This window comes from Dendrobates tinctorius, unplaced genomic scaffold (assembly GCF_039654945.1).
Source record: "Dendrobates tinctorius isolate UK_male_01 unplaced genomic scaffold, ASM3965494v1 ptg000001l, whole genome shotgun sequence".
NCBI lineage: Eukaryota > Metazoa > Chordata > Amphibia > Anura > Dendrobatidae > Dendrobates > Dendrobates tinctorius.
Genome location: NW_027361669.1, coordinates 16165277 through 16177944, shown reverse-complemented (window position 1 = coordinate 16177944; position 12668 = coordinate 16165277). Strand labels below are relative to the sequence as shown.

At 49.0% G+C, this 12668-nt stretch overlaps 1 protein-coding gene across 1 annotated transcript in view; it reads left to right on the top strand.

Moving 5' to 3' along the window:
- The window catches only part of FAM193B (family with sequence similarity 193 member B), a 96544-nt gene that overhangs the window by 69037 nt on the left and 14839 nt on the right, over positions 1-12668 (top strand). The window contains exon 7 of the mRNA XM_073568428.1: positions 5006-5233. Coding sequence (XP_073424529.1) covers positions 5006-5233 — 228 coding nt within the window. The remainder of the gene's footprint in view (positions 1-5005; positions 5234-12668) is intronic.

Here is a 12668-nt window from a genome sequence, read left to right as displayed (position 1 = left end):
ACGTTATACCCAGCTCATGCATTTGGAGACATGCACCTATAAATTAGGTGGACTCTCATTACTACAGACAGGCCAAACATGTGGACACTAGATGTGGTTTAGGTACACTGTGGGGTTTAAAAGGGAGGGGGAGCATTTAGATTTGGCTGTGCAGAATTCTCAGGATTTCTTTTGGAGGTCGAGGAGCAATTTCACTTTTCCAGAGTCTTTGTGCTACCAGTAACATGGAAGCCCTCTGTTTCAGTGCACAGATGACAGACCCAAGTGGGAACTTGCTATTTTTGTGGATTGAGTTGAAGCTTTTATTGGGAATGTTTCATATAATCTTTGGGATCACATTTATTCCTCGCACTGCACTGAGCACTTACTTTATGGTTTCCATCTAAATCTCCGAGTGACGTGACAGATGAAACCCCCGAGGGATCAATTTACTATAATGTGAAGTGCACAAAAATGTGGCGGACCGGGCTTTTATGCAATCCTAAAAAGACCGACAGCAGTGTCTCCATCTGTCTCATTATAGGGAGTCTTCCACCGGGGGTTCCGTCTGAATCACATACTCCCGCTTGGTTTGCGTGTAAGGGTGTGTGCACACGCTGCGGATTTTGCTGCGGATCCGCAGCGGTTTTGGTCATGCGGATCCGCAGCAGTTTCTGCTGCGGTGTACAGTACCATTATAATCAATGCATAATGAAAACCGCAGTGCAGACAGTGCGGATTTTTCCACGCTGATTTGCTGCGGTTTCAAAACCGCAGCATGTCAATTCTTTGTGTGGATTCCGCTCCAGTTTGGCACCTGCTCCATGGCAGGTGTCAAACCACAGGGGAAAACCGCATGCTAAACCGCAGGAAAACTGCAGATAAACCGCAGGTCTTTTGACCTGCGGATTTACCTGCGGTTTTTGACAAATCCGCGCAGAAAAATCCGCAGGACAATCCGCAGCGTGTGCACACAGCCTAAATCTCTCTGAAAGTGCTCAGTGTAGAGCGCAGGATAAGTGTGAGCTGAGTCTTACTGCGATCTTTGGGAGGCAGAATGAAAAAATCAACAGGTGAAAAATTGGTTTTATTTTTTTTTTTTTTTTACGCTTTTCCTTGTGCGGTGTAAGTGATCGGACAACTTTATGCTTCAGGTCGATGTGGTTACAGAGAGATCAGATTTATATCGGTTTTTCTGTTTGGATGCTGTGACACACTTCGAGACGCTCTTTATTGCGAATAATAGTTTTTGCATCGCGATATTTTGAAAGCTATAATTTTCCCATATTTCTGCCAACAGTCATGTGATGGCTTATTTTTTGCGGGACGAGTCAACGTTTTTATTGGTACCGTTTTCGGTTACATATCGTTTTCTTTGCTTTCTATTCTGATTTTTGGGAGGCAGAATGAATAATCAGCAATTCAGGAATAGGTGTTTTTCATTTTTTTTGAAATGCTGTTCTGTGTGTGGTAAAGTGTGTACATATACAGTACAGACCAAAAGTTTGGACACAGCTTCTCATTCAAAGAGTTTTCTTTATTTTCATGGCCATGAAAATTGTAGATTCACTCTGAAGGCATCAAAACTATGAATTAACACATGTGGAATTATATAATTAACAAAAAAGTGTGAAACAACTGAAAATATGTCTTATATTCTAGGTTGTTCTTCAAAGTAGCCACCTTTTGCTTTGATTACTGCTTTGCACACTCTTGGCATTCTCTTTATGAGCTTCAAGAGGTAGTCACCGGAAATGGTCTTCCAACAGTCTTGAAGGAGTTCCCAGAGATGCTTAGCACTTGTTGGCCCTTTTGCCTTCACTCTGCGGTCCAGTTCACCCCAAGTCATATCGAATGGGTTCAGGTCTGGTGACTGTGGAGGCCAGGTCATCTGGCGTAGCACCCCATCACTCTCCTTCTTGGTCAAATAGCCTTAACACAGCCTGGAGGTGTTTGGGGTCATTGTCTTGTTGAAAAATAAATGATGGTCCAACTAAACGCAAACCGGACGGAATAGTATGCCGCTGCAAGATGTTGTGGTAGCCATGCTGGTTCAGTATGCCTTCAGTTTTGAATAAATCCCCAACAGTGTCACCAGCAAAGCTCCTCCACACCATCACACCTTCTCCATGCTTCACGGTGGGAACCAGGCATGTAGAGTCCATCCGTTCACCTTTTCTGCGTCGCACAATTTCTTAAAGTAATGATGGCCACTCGTTTTTCTTTACTTGGCTGCTTTTTTCTTGCCATAATACAAATTGTAACAGTCTATTCAGTAGGACTATCAGCTGTGTATCTACCAGACTTCTGCACAACACTACTGATGGTCCCAACCCCATTTTTAAGGCAAGAAATCCCACGTATTAAACCTGACAGGGCACACCTGTGAAGTGAAAACCATTTCCGGTGACTACCTCTTGAAGCTCATCAAGAGAATGCCAAGAGTGTGCAAAGCAGTAATCAAAGCAAAAGGTGGCTACTTTGAAGAACCTAGAATATAGGACATATTTTCAGTTGTCACACTTTTTTGTTAATTCTATAATTCCACATGTGTTAATTCATAGTTTTGATGCCTTCAGAGTGAATCTACAATTTTCATAAAATAAAGAAAACTCTTTGAATGAGAAGGTGTGTCCAAACTTTTGGTCTGTACTGTATGTGTGTATATGTTTGTGTGTATGAGTGTAGGGTCAGTGGGCCGAGCTGGGGGGTGGTCCCTCTCTTTACCGTGCAGAGATAAAACAGAGACCAGATGGATGCAGATTCTGGGTGCAACAGGTCCAAGTTTATTTCACTCGACGTCCGTCTGACGGCCTCAGAGCACACCGCACTTTCTTTACCTCACGGCCCTTCTTTTCCAGGGCCGCTTCTCACACACCGTACTCTATACTGGGGTCGTGTATGCATACACCGTCCCCTCTGCGCTCGTCGACGCTCCTGACCGGTCCGTCACTGTAGCCGCCTTAGGCCCATAAACCAACAGCACTTCCACTGATCAGTCGTCGTGTCCCACACCCGGTGTCTCGTCTCTTCTGCGGTTCTTCCTGTCAGGACCACCCCCTGACGTTCTCTCTCCTCAGTCCCCCTGGTACGGTTTTCCTCACAGCGCACGAACTGTCGTAGTCCTCCTGTCGCTGGAGCTCCCCCTGGGGACTGGAACTTTCTGGAACCCTCCCTCAGTATTTATAGCTTTCCTGATCCCCTGTCACTGTAACCCCGCCCCCCATGACCAACGGTTTCTAAAGCCCTAAGCTGATGTCAAGTCATTTGCTCACACTCCTCCCTGCCATCTAATGGTCAACCCAAGGTACTGCACGTCCACTACACTTTCCTAGCTGTTTCCCCACTGTAGTAACTGACACCTGTCTAAACTGTGCAAACCTATCTTTCTCTATTCTGACACATCCGTCCGTCAGGTCACCTTCCCTACATGTGTGTGTGTGTGTGTGTGTGTGTGTGTGTGTATATATGTGTGTATTATACATGTATGTATTTTTTGTGTTTTGGCGCTTTTACACAATTAAAAACTATTATAGGATAAAATAATTTTTGCATCACTTTATTTTGAGAGCTATAATGTTTTTTTTCCTCTGGAGCTGTATGGTGGATTTTTTTTTTTTTTTTCAGGACAAAATGACATTTTCAGCGGTACCATGTTTATTTACATTAGTCTTTTTGTTCGCATTTTAGTCCACTTTTTGTTCAGCGATATAATGAAAAAGCATCATTTTCTGCCCCATTTTTAATATATATTTTTTTACGGTCTTCACTGAAGGGGTTAACTAGTGGGACAGTTTTATGGGGCAGGCCCTTTCGTAAGTGGCGATACTAAACGTGTGTTTTCTTGTTTTGTTTTTTGTTTTTTAACATAAACTTATTTTTATCGGTACTATACATACAGCTATACACTTTGCTTTGTCCCACTATCGGTCTTTCATTGATACAAGCCCCTTAGACTGCTCTGCGCATGGTCTGAGGGTCTTGCCGTAGCCTGGTGACCCGGATGTTGTCGTGGCAACAATATGGCCCATGCCATGACTATTAAAGTGCTGGGAGTGGTGTGGGTGCTGGGTGTACTCGGCATTTCCAAGGTTGGAAATTACCACCAGACCATGATGTTCTGAGTACGTCCAAGGTCAGAAAGTGGTTAAAGAGTAACCATCATTTTAACTTTATTTCATAAATCAATAATACATCTGAAAATAATAAACTTTATAATATTTCTTATCAGAGAAATCTGCTTTGTTAGTCAGGATTGATCATTTGCTTATAAAATTCTCAGGTAAAATTTTATTCAGTGAAGACCGACTTTCCCATCACGGAGATCGGAGATGGCAGTTGTTGCTCATAAAGTTTTGTGAGGGGGAGGAGCTAGAGGCCGAGCTCCTCCCCCACCTCACCCACATAAGAGATGCCAGTTGGTGCGGATAAGGTCCTATGTCGGTAATGTAACTTTCTGTCTTCACTGAATACAATTTTTTTTTTTTTTTCCTGAGCATTGAGAATTTGGATAATGAATGAGATCAGTCCTGAGTGAGAGAGAGGCAGATCTCTCTAATGCGACATTTTACGATGTTTCTTATTTTCAAGTGTACTATATATATTTTATAAAGTGAAAAATGAAAACCGCGATTACTGTTGAGATGGTTGAACGGCAGCGATTGAAGCTAGCTCTTGTCACTGCTGATACAGGCAGTTGTCGACTGTTTGGCAAAGCTGGCATCTAATGGGTATAGTGCAGGCTCTGTTCCTGAGCCTGCTCCATATACACATACCAGACACAGGACGTACTGTTGCATCTTGCATCAGGAAGGGGTCACATTTAAAGACCCACAAACCAGAAATCAGAAACCAAAATGGGCAGTCTATGGATGCAACCTACACCTGAAGCTTGCAACCATCACCTCCCACAGCTAAATATGACCTCAAATGAACCTAGTGATCTGGATCCTGGAGAACTGTAAAGGTGAATAGACATACAAACTGAAAATCACACTAATATATTTATTTCTTGCTGTCCTTTAAGCCTCCACCAGCCCCAACTAGTCGAAATTACCCAGAGATGCGCGAGAAACTTCGATCCCGCCTAACGAAGAGGAAAGAAGTAGTACCCCAGAAAAGGCATCTGCCCGGGGAGCAGGCTGTGGACCATCGTGACGTAGATGAACTCCTAGATTTTATCAACAGCACCGAACCTAAGAACATTAGCAGCAGCAAAGCAGCCAAGAGAGCGCGACATAAGTTGAAAAAAAAGGTAAAGGACCTAAGAAGGGCTCATATAAGAGTGCAGAGTTGCATAACATTCTTATAACTGGAAACTAAAGAAAGGACTTCTCCCCTTTAGGCCTGTTTCACACTTCCGTTTTTGTGTCCGCCAAACGGATTCCGTTTTTTTGACGGAAACTGATGCAAACGGATCCGTTTTTTAAAAAACGGATCCGTTTTTTTGACGGATCCGCGGTAACCACTAATGGAAGTCTATGGGACAAAAAAACGGATCCTGCAAAAAAATGGCGGATCCGTTTTTTTACGGAAACCAACGGATTTTGACGGATTTGAAAAAACGGAAGTGTGAAACAGGCCTTAGTTGACTGATATACTAATTATGTCCTGTTTTTAGAGGCCTGTATGCATTTGAATGTTAACCCTCAGCTCTCAACAAATGGTCTGCAGCATGCCACTTGCACTGTAGGGACAATGACTAGAACACTGTCCCCGGTTGGGAGCAGGATAATGTAGAAAGAGGTCTCGAGTCCAGTGATGTTTCTCTTACTGGGCTGTATTATTTTTTTTTTTTTTTCATATATAAACCCCTGTTTCTCGTTCGCCTTATTGGGGGACACAGAGACCTTGGGTGTATGCTGCTGCCACTAGGAGGCTGACACTATGCACAAAAAAAGTTAGCTCCTCCTCCGCAGTGTACACCCCACCGACCGGCAGAGAATTCCTCAGTTTAGCTTAGTGTCAGTAGGAGGTGGACACGGGTCTTTTATTAGACCCATATCTACCTCGTCGTGCGTCGTTCCTTTTCAGGTTCTACGGAGGGATACAGAGTGAAAAGTCACATCTGTACTCCCACATGGAGTCTGCAAGTACGGCGTGTACTGCCACCCCGTATCCTTGCAGTTCTCCGCGGCAGGACCAGCCAGACGGACGCCGACACCAAGACGTGCCAGCGACTCCAGGGGTCCTTGTCGCCAGTCTCCCTCCCACTCGCCTACCAGAGCCTGTCGGTTGGATGAGACGCAAAGACTTCTTCAGACAGGAAACGGATCGTGGATGGGTGAGTATTAGGCCCCGGCTTCATATTTATTTACCTGGCTGCCCATTCCCGACGGTCACCTCTTCAATGGTCACAGGGGAGGCGCTGCGGTCGCTCGCAGTCGCCACAAGGCTATAGGCAGCTCAATGTTGCCGGCATCCCCCCCCCCTTCCCTCCCCCCTTTCTGGGTACAGGGAGCACAGGGTTTTTTCCCTATTGGGAGCGACTTGCGTCTGGGGCGTCCCTCTTTTTCTGACCTCCGCGCCGACCCCCTGCTGACAGGCGGCCGCCGCAACTAATTTAGGCCCCGGCTTCAGTTCGGGCCTACCGCTGCGTCGCGGCCACGCCCCCCGCCCCTTTCTTCTAAGCGGGCTTCTCTCCCGCTCTTCCCAGGCCCTCCCACCGCCTGTCCTTCACCTGCCCAGCCTGTTATTGGCTAGAGGGCGGTGAATCATTAACCCTGCGTGGTGCTCCGCCCTTCCTCCTCTCCTAAGGCGCGCTTTTTCTCAGGACGGCGCCATTTTCCCAGCCTGTTAGCCGGGCACCAACTCCTCACTGGACATCATCTTCTCCAGCTGTTTTTTTTGTCAGGAGGTCTGTCGGCCGGATTTCGCTCTGACCTGCATCCACTGACAGGTCGCAGAGCATCGCTTCTGGGGACACCGGACCGTGAGTAGCTCTGCACTGCAGACTGACCCTTCTCCGCCCTCTGTCCCCCAACCTTCCGGCATTACCTCAGCTTTTCACTATGTCTAAGTCTGATCGTACCCGCTCTACCGCCCCCCCCTGCACTTTAGTCAAGTACTTTGCATGTTCTTCGTGCAATCGCAAACTTCCCTCAGGCCAGTCCACTCCCCTCTGCCTGGATTGTAGCAATCCAATTCAGCCTGACACCGTCCAGGAGCCATCTTCGGCCCCAGGTGAGAGTGAGCCCCCCATGCCTGGCTGGGTCTCCTCGCTATCTCAATCAGTGGCAGACCTCACCAGGGTGTCTCAGTCCCTGGTGGCCGTTCTTGATAAGTTGCCCCTGGACACTTCAGCAGGGCCAAGCAGGTCCCAAATTGTTCCATCTGAATCAGCCAGCGGTAGTCGCAAAAGACCCAGGCAAGATTCCCAGCCGGAATCCTCTCCTAGTCCCATCTCACCGCATAGCCCTTCTCACCAGCCTCCCTCTCGGGCCTCCTCTCCCGAGTCAGGGGAAGCGCTTTCGGACAGGTCATCTGAGGGGATTTTAGAGCTGGATTCAGACCAGGATGCAAGCATGAAGGTCACAGTGCAGGACCTCATTGCTGCGATCCATCATACCTTCGATATTGCTGACTCCCCTGCGAAATCCTCAGATCAGGAGGTTTCGTTCAGACGGGCAGAAACTCCCTCCAGGGTTTTTCCTTTCCATTCCCAGTTTGGGAAAATTTTTACCAAGGAAAGAGAGGATCCGACCAGACGCTTTCAAAGAGGAAAACGTCTCAGCATACTCTACCCATTTGCTAAAGAGCTCACGGACAACTGGTCGGCCTCTCCCTCGGTCGATCCGCCCGTGTCCAGGCTATCCAATAACACGGTTCTCCCGCTTTCAGGCGTGGCGTCCCTAAAGGATTCTAATGACAGGATTATAGAATCCCTGGCGAAGTCTGCCTTTGAAGCGGCTTCAGCGGCGGTGTGTCCAATCTTTGCTTCATCCTGGACAGCAAAGACCATAGCCACGTGGGCAGACGACCTTCGGCAGGGCATCTTAGATAAGGCGCAACCGGAGTATTTGGCCAATCTCGCCAATCAGATCTCCCATGCTGGGGACTATCTTCTCTCCGCTTCCTTGGATGCTGCATCCTGTGCAGTTCAGGCGTCAAGCAACGTTATTGCAATTCGACGTACAATTTGGCTAAAGGCATGGCAAGCGGACTTGTCTTCAAAAAAGTCCCTCACTAACCTGCCCTTTCAGGGGGTGCGCCTCTTTGGGTCCCAATTGGACCAGATTATTAAGGACGCCACCGGAGGCACGAGTTCACTCCTCCCTCAGTCCAAGCCTCGCAGACCCCCACTAAGGCGTCAGTTTCGACCCTTTCGGACTTTCCGCCGTTTCAATACGGCGGACAACTCCTCCAGCCAACAGAGACCGCAGGCTCGCCAGGAGAGAAAGAAAGTTTCCTTCAGACCCACTCCTTCCTGGCGACCCTACTCCTCCCAGGGCAGACTGTTCAGATCTAGATCTGGACGGTCTACTTCAGCATGACTATCATCGGGCACGCGAGGGGCCTTTCCAATTGGGAGGTCGACTTCTTTCCTTCAGGGACGTTTGGCTGGCCGCCGTGGAGGACGCCTGGGTCAGGGAGGTCGTATCCTCAGGATACAAGATAGAGTTCGTCTCTCTCCCACGGGATCGTTTCTTCGAATCCCGGCCTCCAAAGGATCCAGCCTTGATCCCGGGGTTCTCTACAGCTATCGCTGCTCTCCTCAGTTCCGGGGTGATTGTGCCCGTTCCCGAATCGGAGCGCTTCACGGGGTTCTACTCGAACCTGTTTGTAGTGCCGAAAAAAGGACGGCGCAGTTCGACCCATCTTGGATCTCAAGCTGCTCAACAAGAGGGTCCGCCTTCGCCACTTCCGCATGGAGTCGCTTCGCTCGGTCATCGCCTCCATGGAGGAGCAGGAATTCATGTGCTCAATAGACATCCAAGATGCCTATTTACATGTTCCAATTTTCTCCGGACATCAGAAGTTCCTGTGCTTTGCGATTCGACAGCACCACTACCAGTTTGTCGCACTGCCCTTCGGTCTTGCCACCGCTCCCAGAGTCTTCACGAAGATCATGGCTGCGTTGATGGCTTTGTTGAGAGTCAGAGGCCTCGTTCTTTTCCCGTACCTAGACGATATTCTGATCAAGGCTCCCTCATTCCAACAGGCTCACCAAAGTTTGTCAATCGTCCTGGACACTCTTTCCAATTTCGGGTGGATCGTCAACAGGAAAAAGTCCTGTCTGGTTCCTACCCAACGCCTGGTCTTTCTAGGTCTTCTGTTCGACACTCGCCGGTCAAGAGTCTTTCTCCCACAAGAAAAGATTCTCTCTCTGCAGCAGGAAGTACGATCGCTGCAGACCTCGCGATTCCCATCCCTCCGTACAGCCATGAGGGTCCTGGGAAAGATGGTCGCGGCGATAGAGGCAGTTCCCTTTGCCCAATTTCACGCCAGACCTCTCCAGCAGGCCATTCTGTCGAAGTGGAACAGGTCGCCTCGGTCCCTGGATCGCCCTGTCCATCTTTCTTACCGGATCAAGCGGTCTCTCAACTGGTGGTTGTCGTCACCTCTCATTCTATCGGGTCGATCCTTCCTTCCCATTCACTGGCAGATAGTAACCACAGATGCCAGTCTCCTCGGTTGGGGTGCTGTGTTCCGCAACCACACTGTTCAGGGTCGATGGTCGGATCGGGAATCAGCGCTACCGATCAACGTTCTGGAGATTCGAGCGATCCATCTTGCTCTGGTCCACTGGGAAAGGCTCCTCAAGGGACTGCCGGTACGGATTCAGACAGACAATGCCACAGCGGTGGCATATGTCAACCGCCAAGGGGGAACACGGAGTGTTTCAGCCCTGGCGGAGGTGTCCAAGATTCTTCGTTGGGCGGAGATTTCCGTTCCGACTATTTCCGCGGTTCACATTCCCGGCGTAGACAACTGGGCCGCCGATTTTCTCAGCCGCGAGGGTCTCGCGGCGGGAGAATGGTCCCTACATCCGGAAGTGTTTCATCTGCTCTGCCTTCGGTGGGGCACCCCGGATGTAGACCTCATGGCGTCTCGCCTCAACAGGAAAGTCCCACAATTCGTGTCCATGTCTCGGGACCCTCTGGCAGTGGGCGCCGACGCCCTGGCCGTTCCTTGGTCCCAGTTCAAACTTCCCTACCTGTTCCCTCCTCTGCCTCTTCTTCCCAAGCTGTTGAAGAAGATCAAGGCAGAAGGACTTCCGGTCATTCTCATCGCCCCGAATTGGCCCAGAAGGTCTTGGTTCGCGGACATTGTCAACCTTCTCGCGGACGCCCCCTGGAAGCTTCCAGACAGAACAGATCTGCTGTCTCAGGGTCCGATTTGCCACCCCAATTCTCGGCCGCTCAATTTAACGGCGTGGCTGTTGAGACCGAGGTTCTGAAACGAGCAGGATTTTCCGACCACGTAATTCAGACCATGATCCGAGCCAGAAAGCCATCATCTTCCAAGATTTACTACCGTACTTGAAAGGCCTATTTCACTTGGTGTGAGACCAATGACGTCGCGCCCATGTCCTTTTCGCTCCCTTCAGTCCTAGCGTTTCTTCAGGCAGGATTGGATGCGGGGCTTGCCCTCAGTTCCCTGAAGGGTCAAGTTTCGGTGCTGTCCATTCTGTTTCAGAAAACGTTGGCTTCCCGTCCTCAGGTTAAGACCTTTCTTCAGGGCGTGGCTCACACGGTCCCGCCGTACCGGGCGCCCGTGGATCCATGGGATCTTAATCTGGTTCTTGAGGTTCTGCAAGGTCCGCCCTTTGAACCCCTCAGGGATATTTCCCTTTCTCTCCTTTCTTGGAAGGTAGCCTTTCTGGTGGCCATCACCTCCGTCCGGCGCGTGTCGGAATTGGCAGCTCTTTCATGCCGCTCTCCCTTTCTGGTTCTCCACCAGGATAAGGTAGTTCTGCGGCCTCCGCCCTCGTTTCTTCTGAAGGTGGTGTCCTCGTTTCACCTCAACGAGGATATCGTGCTACCGTCCTTTTGTCCGAATCCAACTCATCCCCGAGAGCGGTCCTTGAACAAGCTGGACCTGGTTAGGGCGGTAAGAGTCTATCTGTCTAGGACGACTTCCCTGCGAAAGACAGAGTCTCTTTTCATTATCCCTGATGGAGCGCGGAAAGGTCACCCGGCGTCAAAAGCCACCATTGCTCGCTGGATCAGATCGGCTATCCTGGAAGCCTACCGTGTTAAGCGTCGCGGAGCCCCTCCGAGTATCAGGGCCCACTCTACTCGAGCAGTGGGTGCCTCCTGGGCGGTGCGCCACAGAGCTTCCGCGCTGCAGCTTTGCAAAGCTGCAACATGGTCATCGGTTCACACGTTTGTGAAATTCTACAGAGTCCACACCTACGCTTCGGCGGACGCCAGCCTAGGTAGACGGATTCTGCAGGCCGCGGTGGTGAGTCCGCTGGCCTGATGGAAGTTTGTTTCCCACCCCAGGGACTGCTTTGGGACGTCCCAAGGTCTCTGTGTCCCCCAATAAGGCGAACGAGAAAACAGGATTTTTGGGTTGCTTACCGTAAAATTTGTTTCTCGGAGCCTTCATTGGGGGACACAGCACCCTCCCATGTTTTACAGCTCCTGTTCTTACTTTGGTTGAATGGTTACAGTTGAGTTGGTTATGTTGTCAACCTATTCTGTTACTTCTCCTACTGCTTTCTCACTAACTGAGGAATTCTCTGCCGGTCGGTGGGGTGTACACTGCGGAGGAGGAGCTAACTTTTTTTGTGCATAGTGTCAGCCTCCTAGTGGCAGCAGCATACACCCAAGGTCTCTGTGTCCCCCAATGAAGGCTCCGAGAAACAGATTTTACGGTAAGCAACCCAAAAATCCTGTTTTTATCTGTTTCAGATGTAGCAGTTCTCTAATGCAGAGCTCTGTATAACCTCACTTACATCACTGCCAGATTTCTGCCTATGCACAGTGTACACAGAAAACTGCCAGTCAGTGGTGTGGGTGGGTTTACACAGAGTTCATGAATATGGAGGACTGCCTTCAGCAGGTTTACTAGTCCTCTAACGAAAATCTCCTGATGATAATCCAGTGATTTTTTTTTTTTTTTTTTTTTTTCCTCTATACACTGAGTAGACCAATAAATCAGACATCACTGGAATCAGGGTCTCTGCCCCTACATTATGCTGTTATCAGACTAGGTGGCGATAACTAGGTGGCAGGTTCCCTTTTTAAAGCTTCCAAATGGTTGTCTTGTAAAAATGGAAAATAAAGCATAGGGTAACTTCACACTGCATCTTTATTTTTCATAGTTCGCCACACATACATTAACCCCTTAACGATCGCCGATGTGCCTTGAAATGACAGCCGCTAAGGGGACTTATTCCCGCATCATTTTTTTTTGTTTGTTTTTTAAACTGATATGTGTGTAGCGCCCTACAGAGTCCAAAAATCTCCAGGGTCTTCGCTATCGGGGGCAGCTGAAACTCTGGAGAACATGATTAGAACCAGATCTTCCCGTATTCAATGAATAACGACGATCATGTTAAAAAACAAAACAAAAAAAAAAACCTGCCTGCTATTATATACATGTCAGCGGAGAGAGAAATGATGTCCCCAAGCTCTGCCATCCCACGGGCCTTTCTGCTCCGTCCCCCGACTCTCCGCCTCCTCTTCATGGAAAAAAATGGCATGCACAGTGGATGTTTTTCATATTGGTTCCTTTTGATC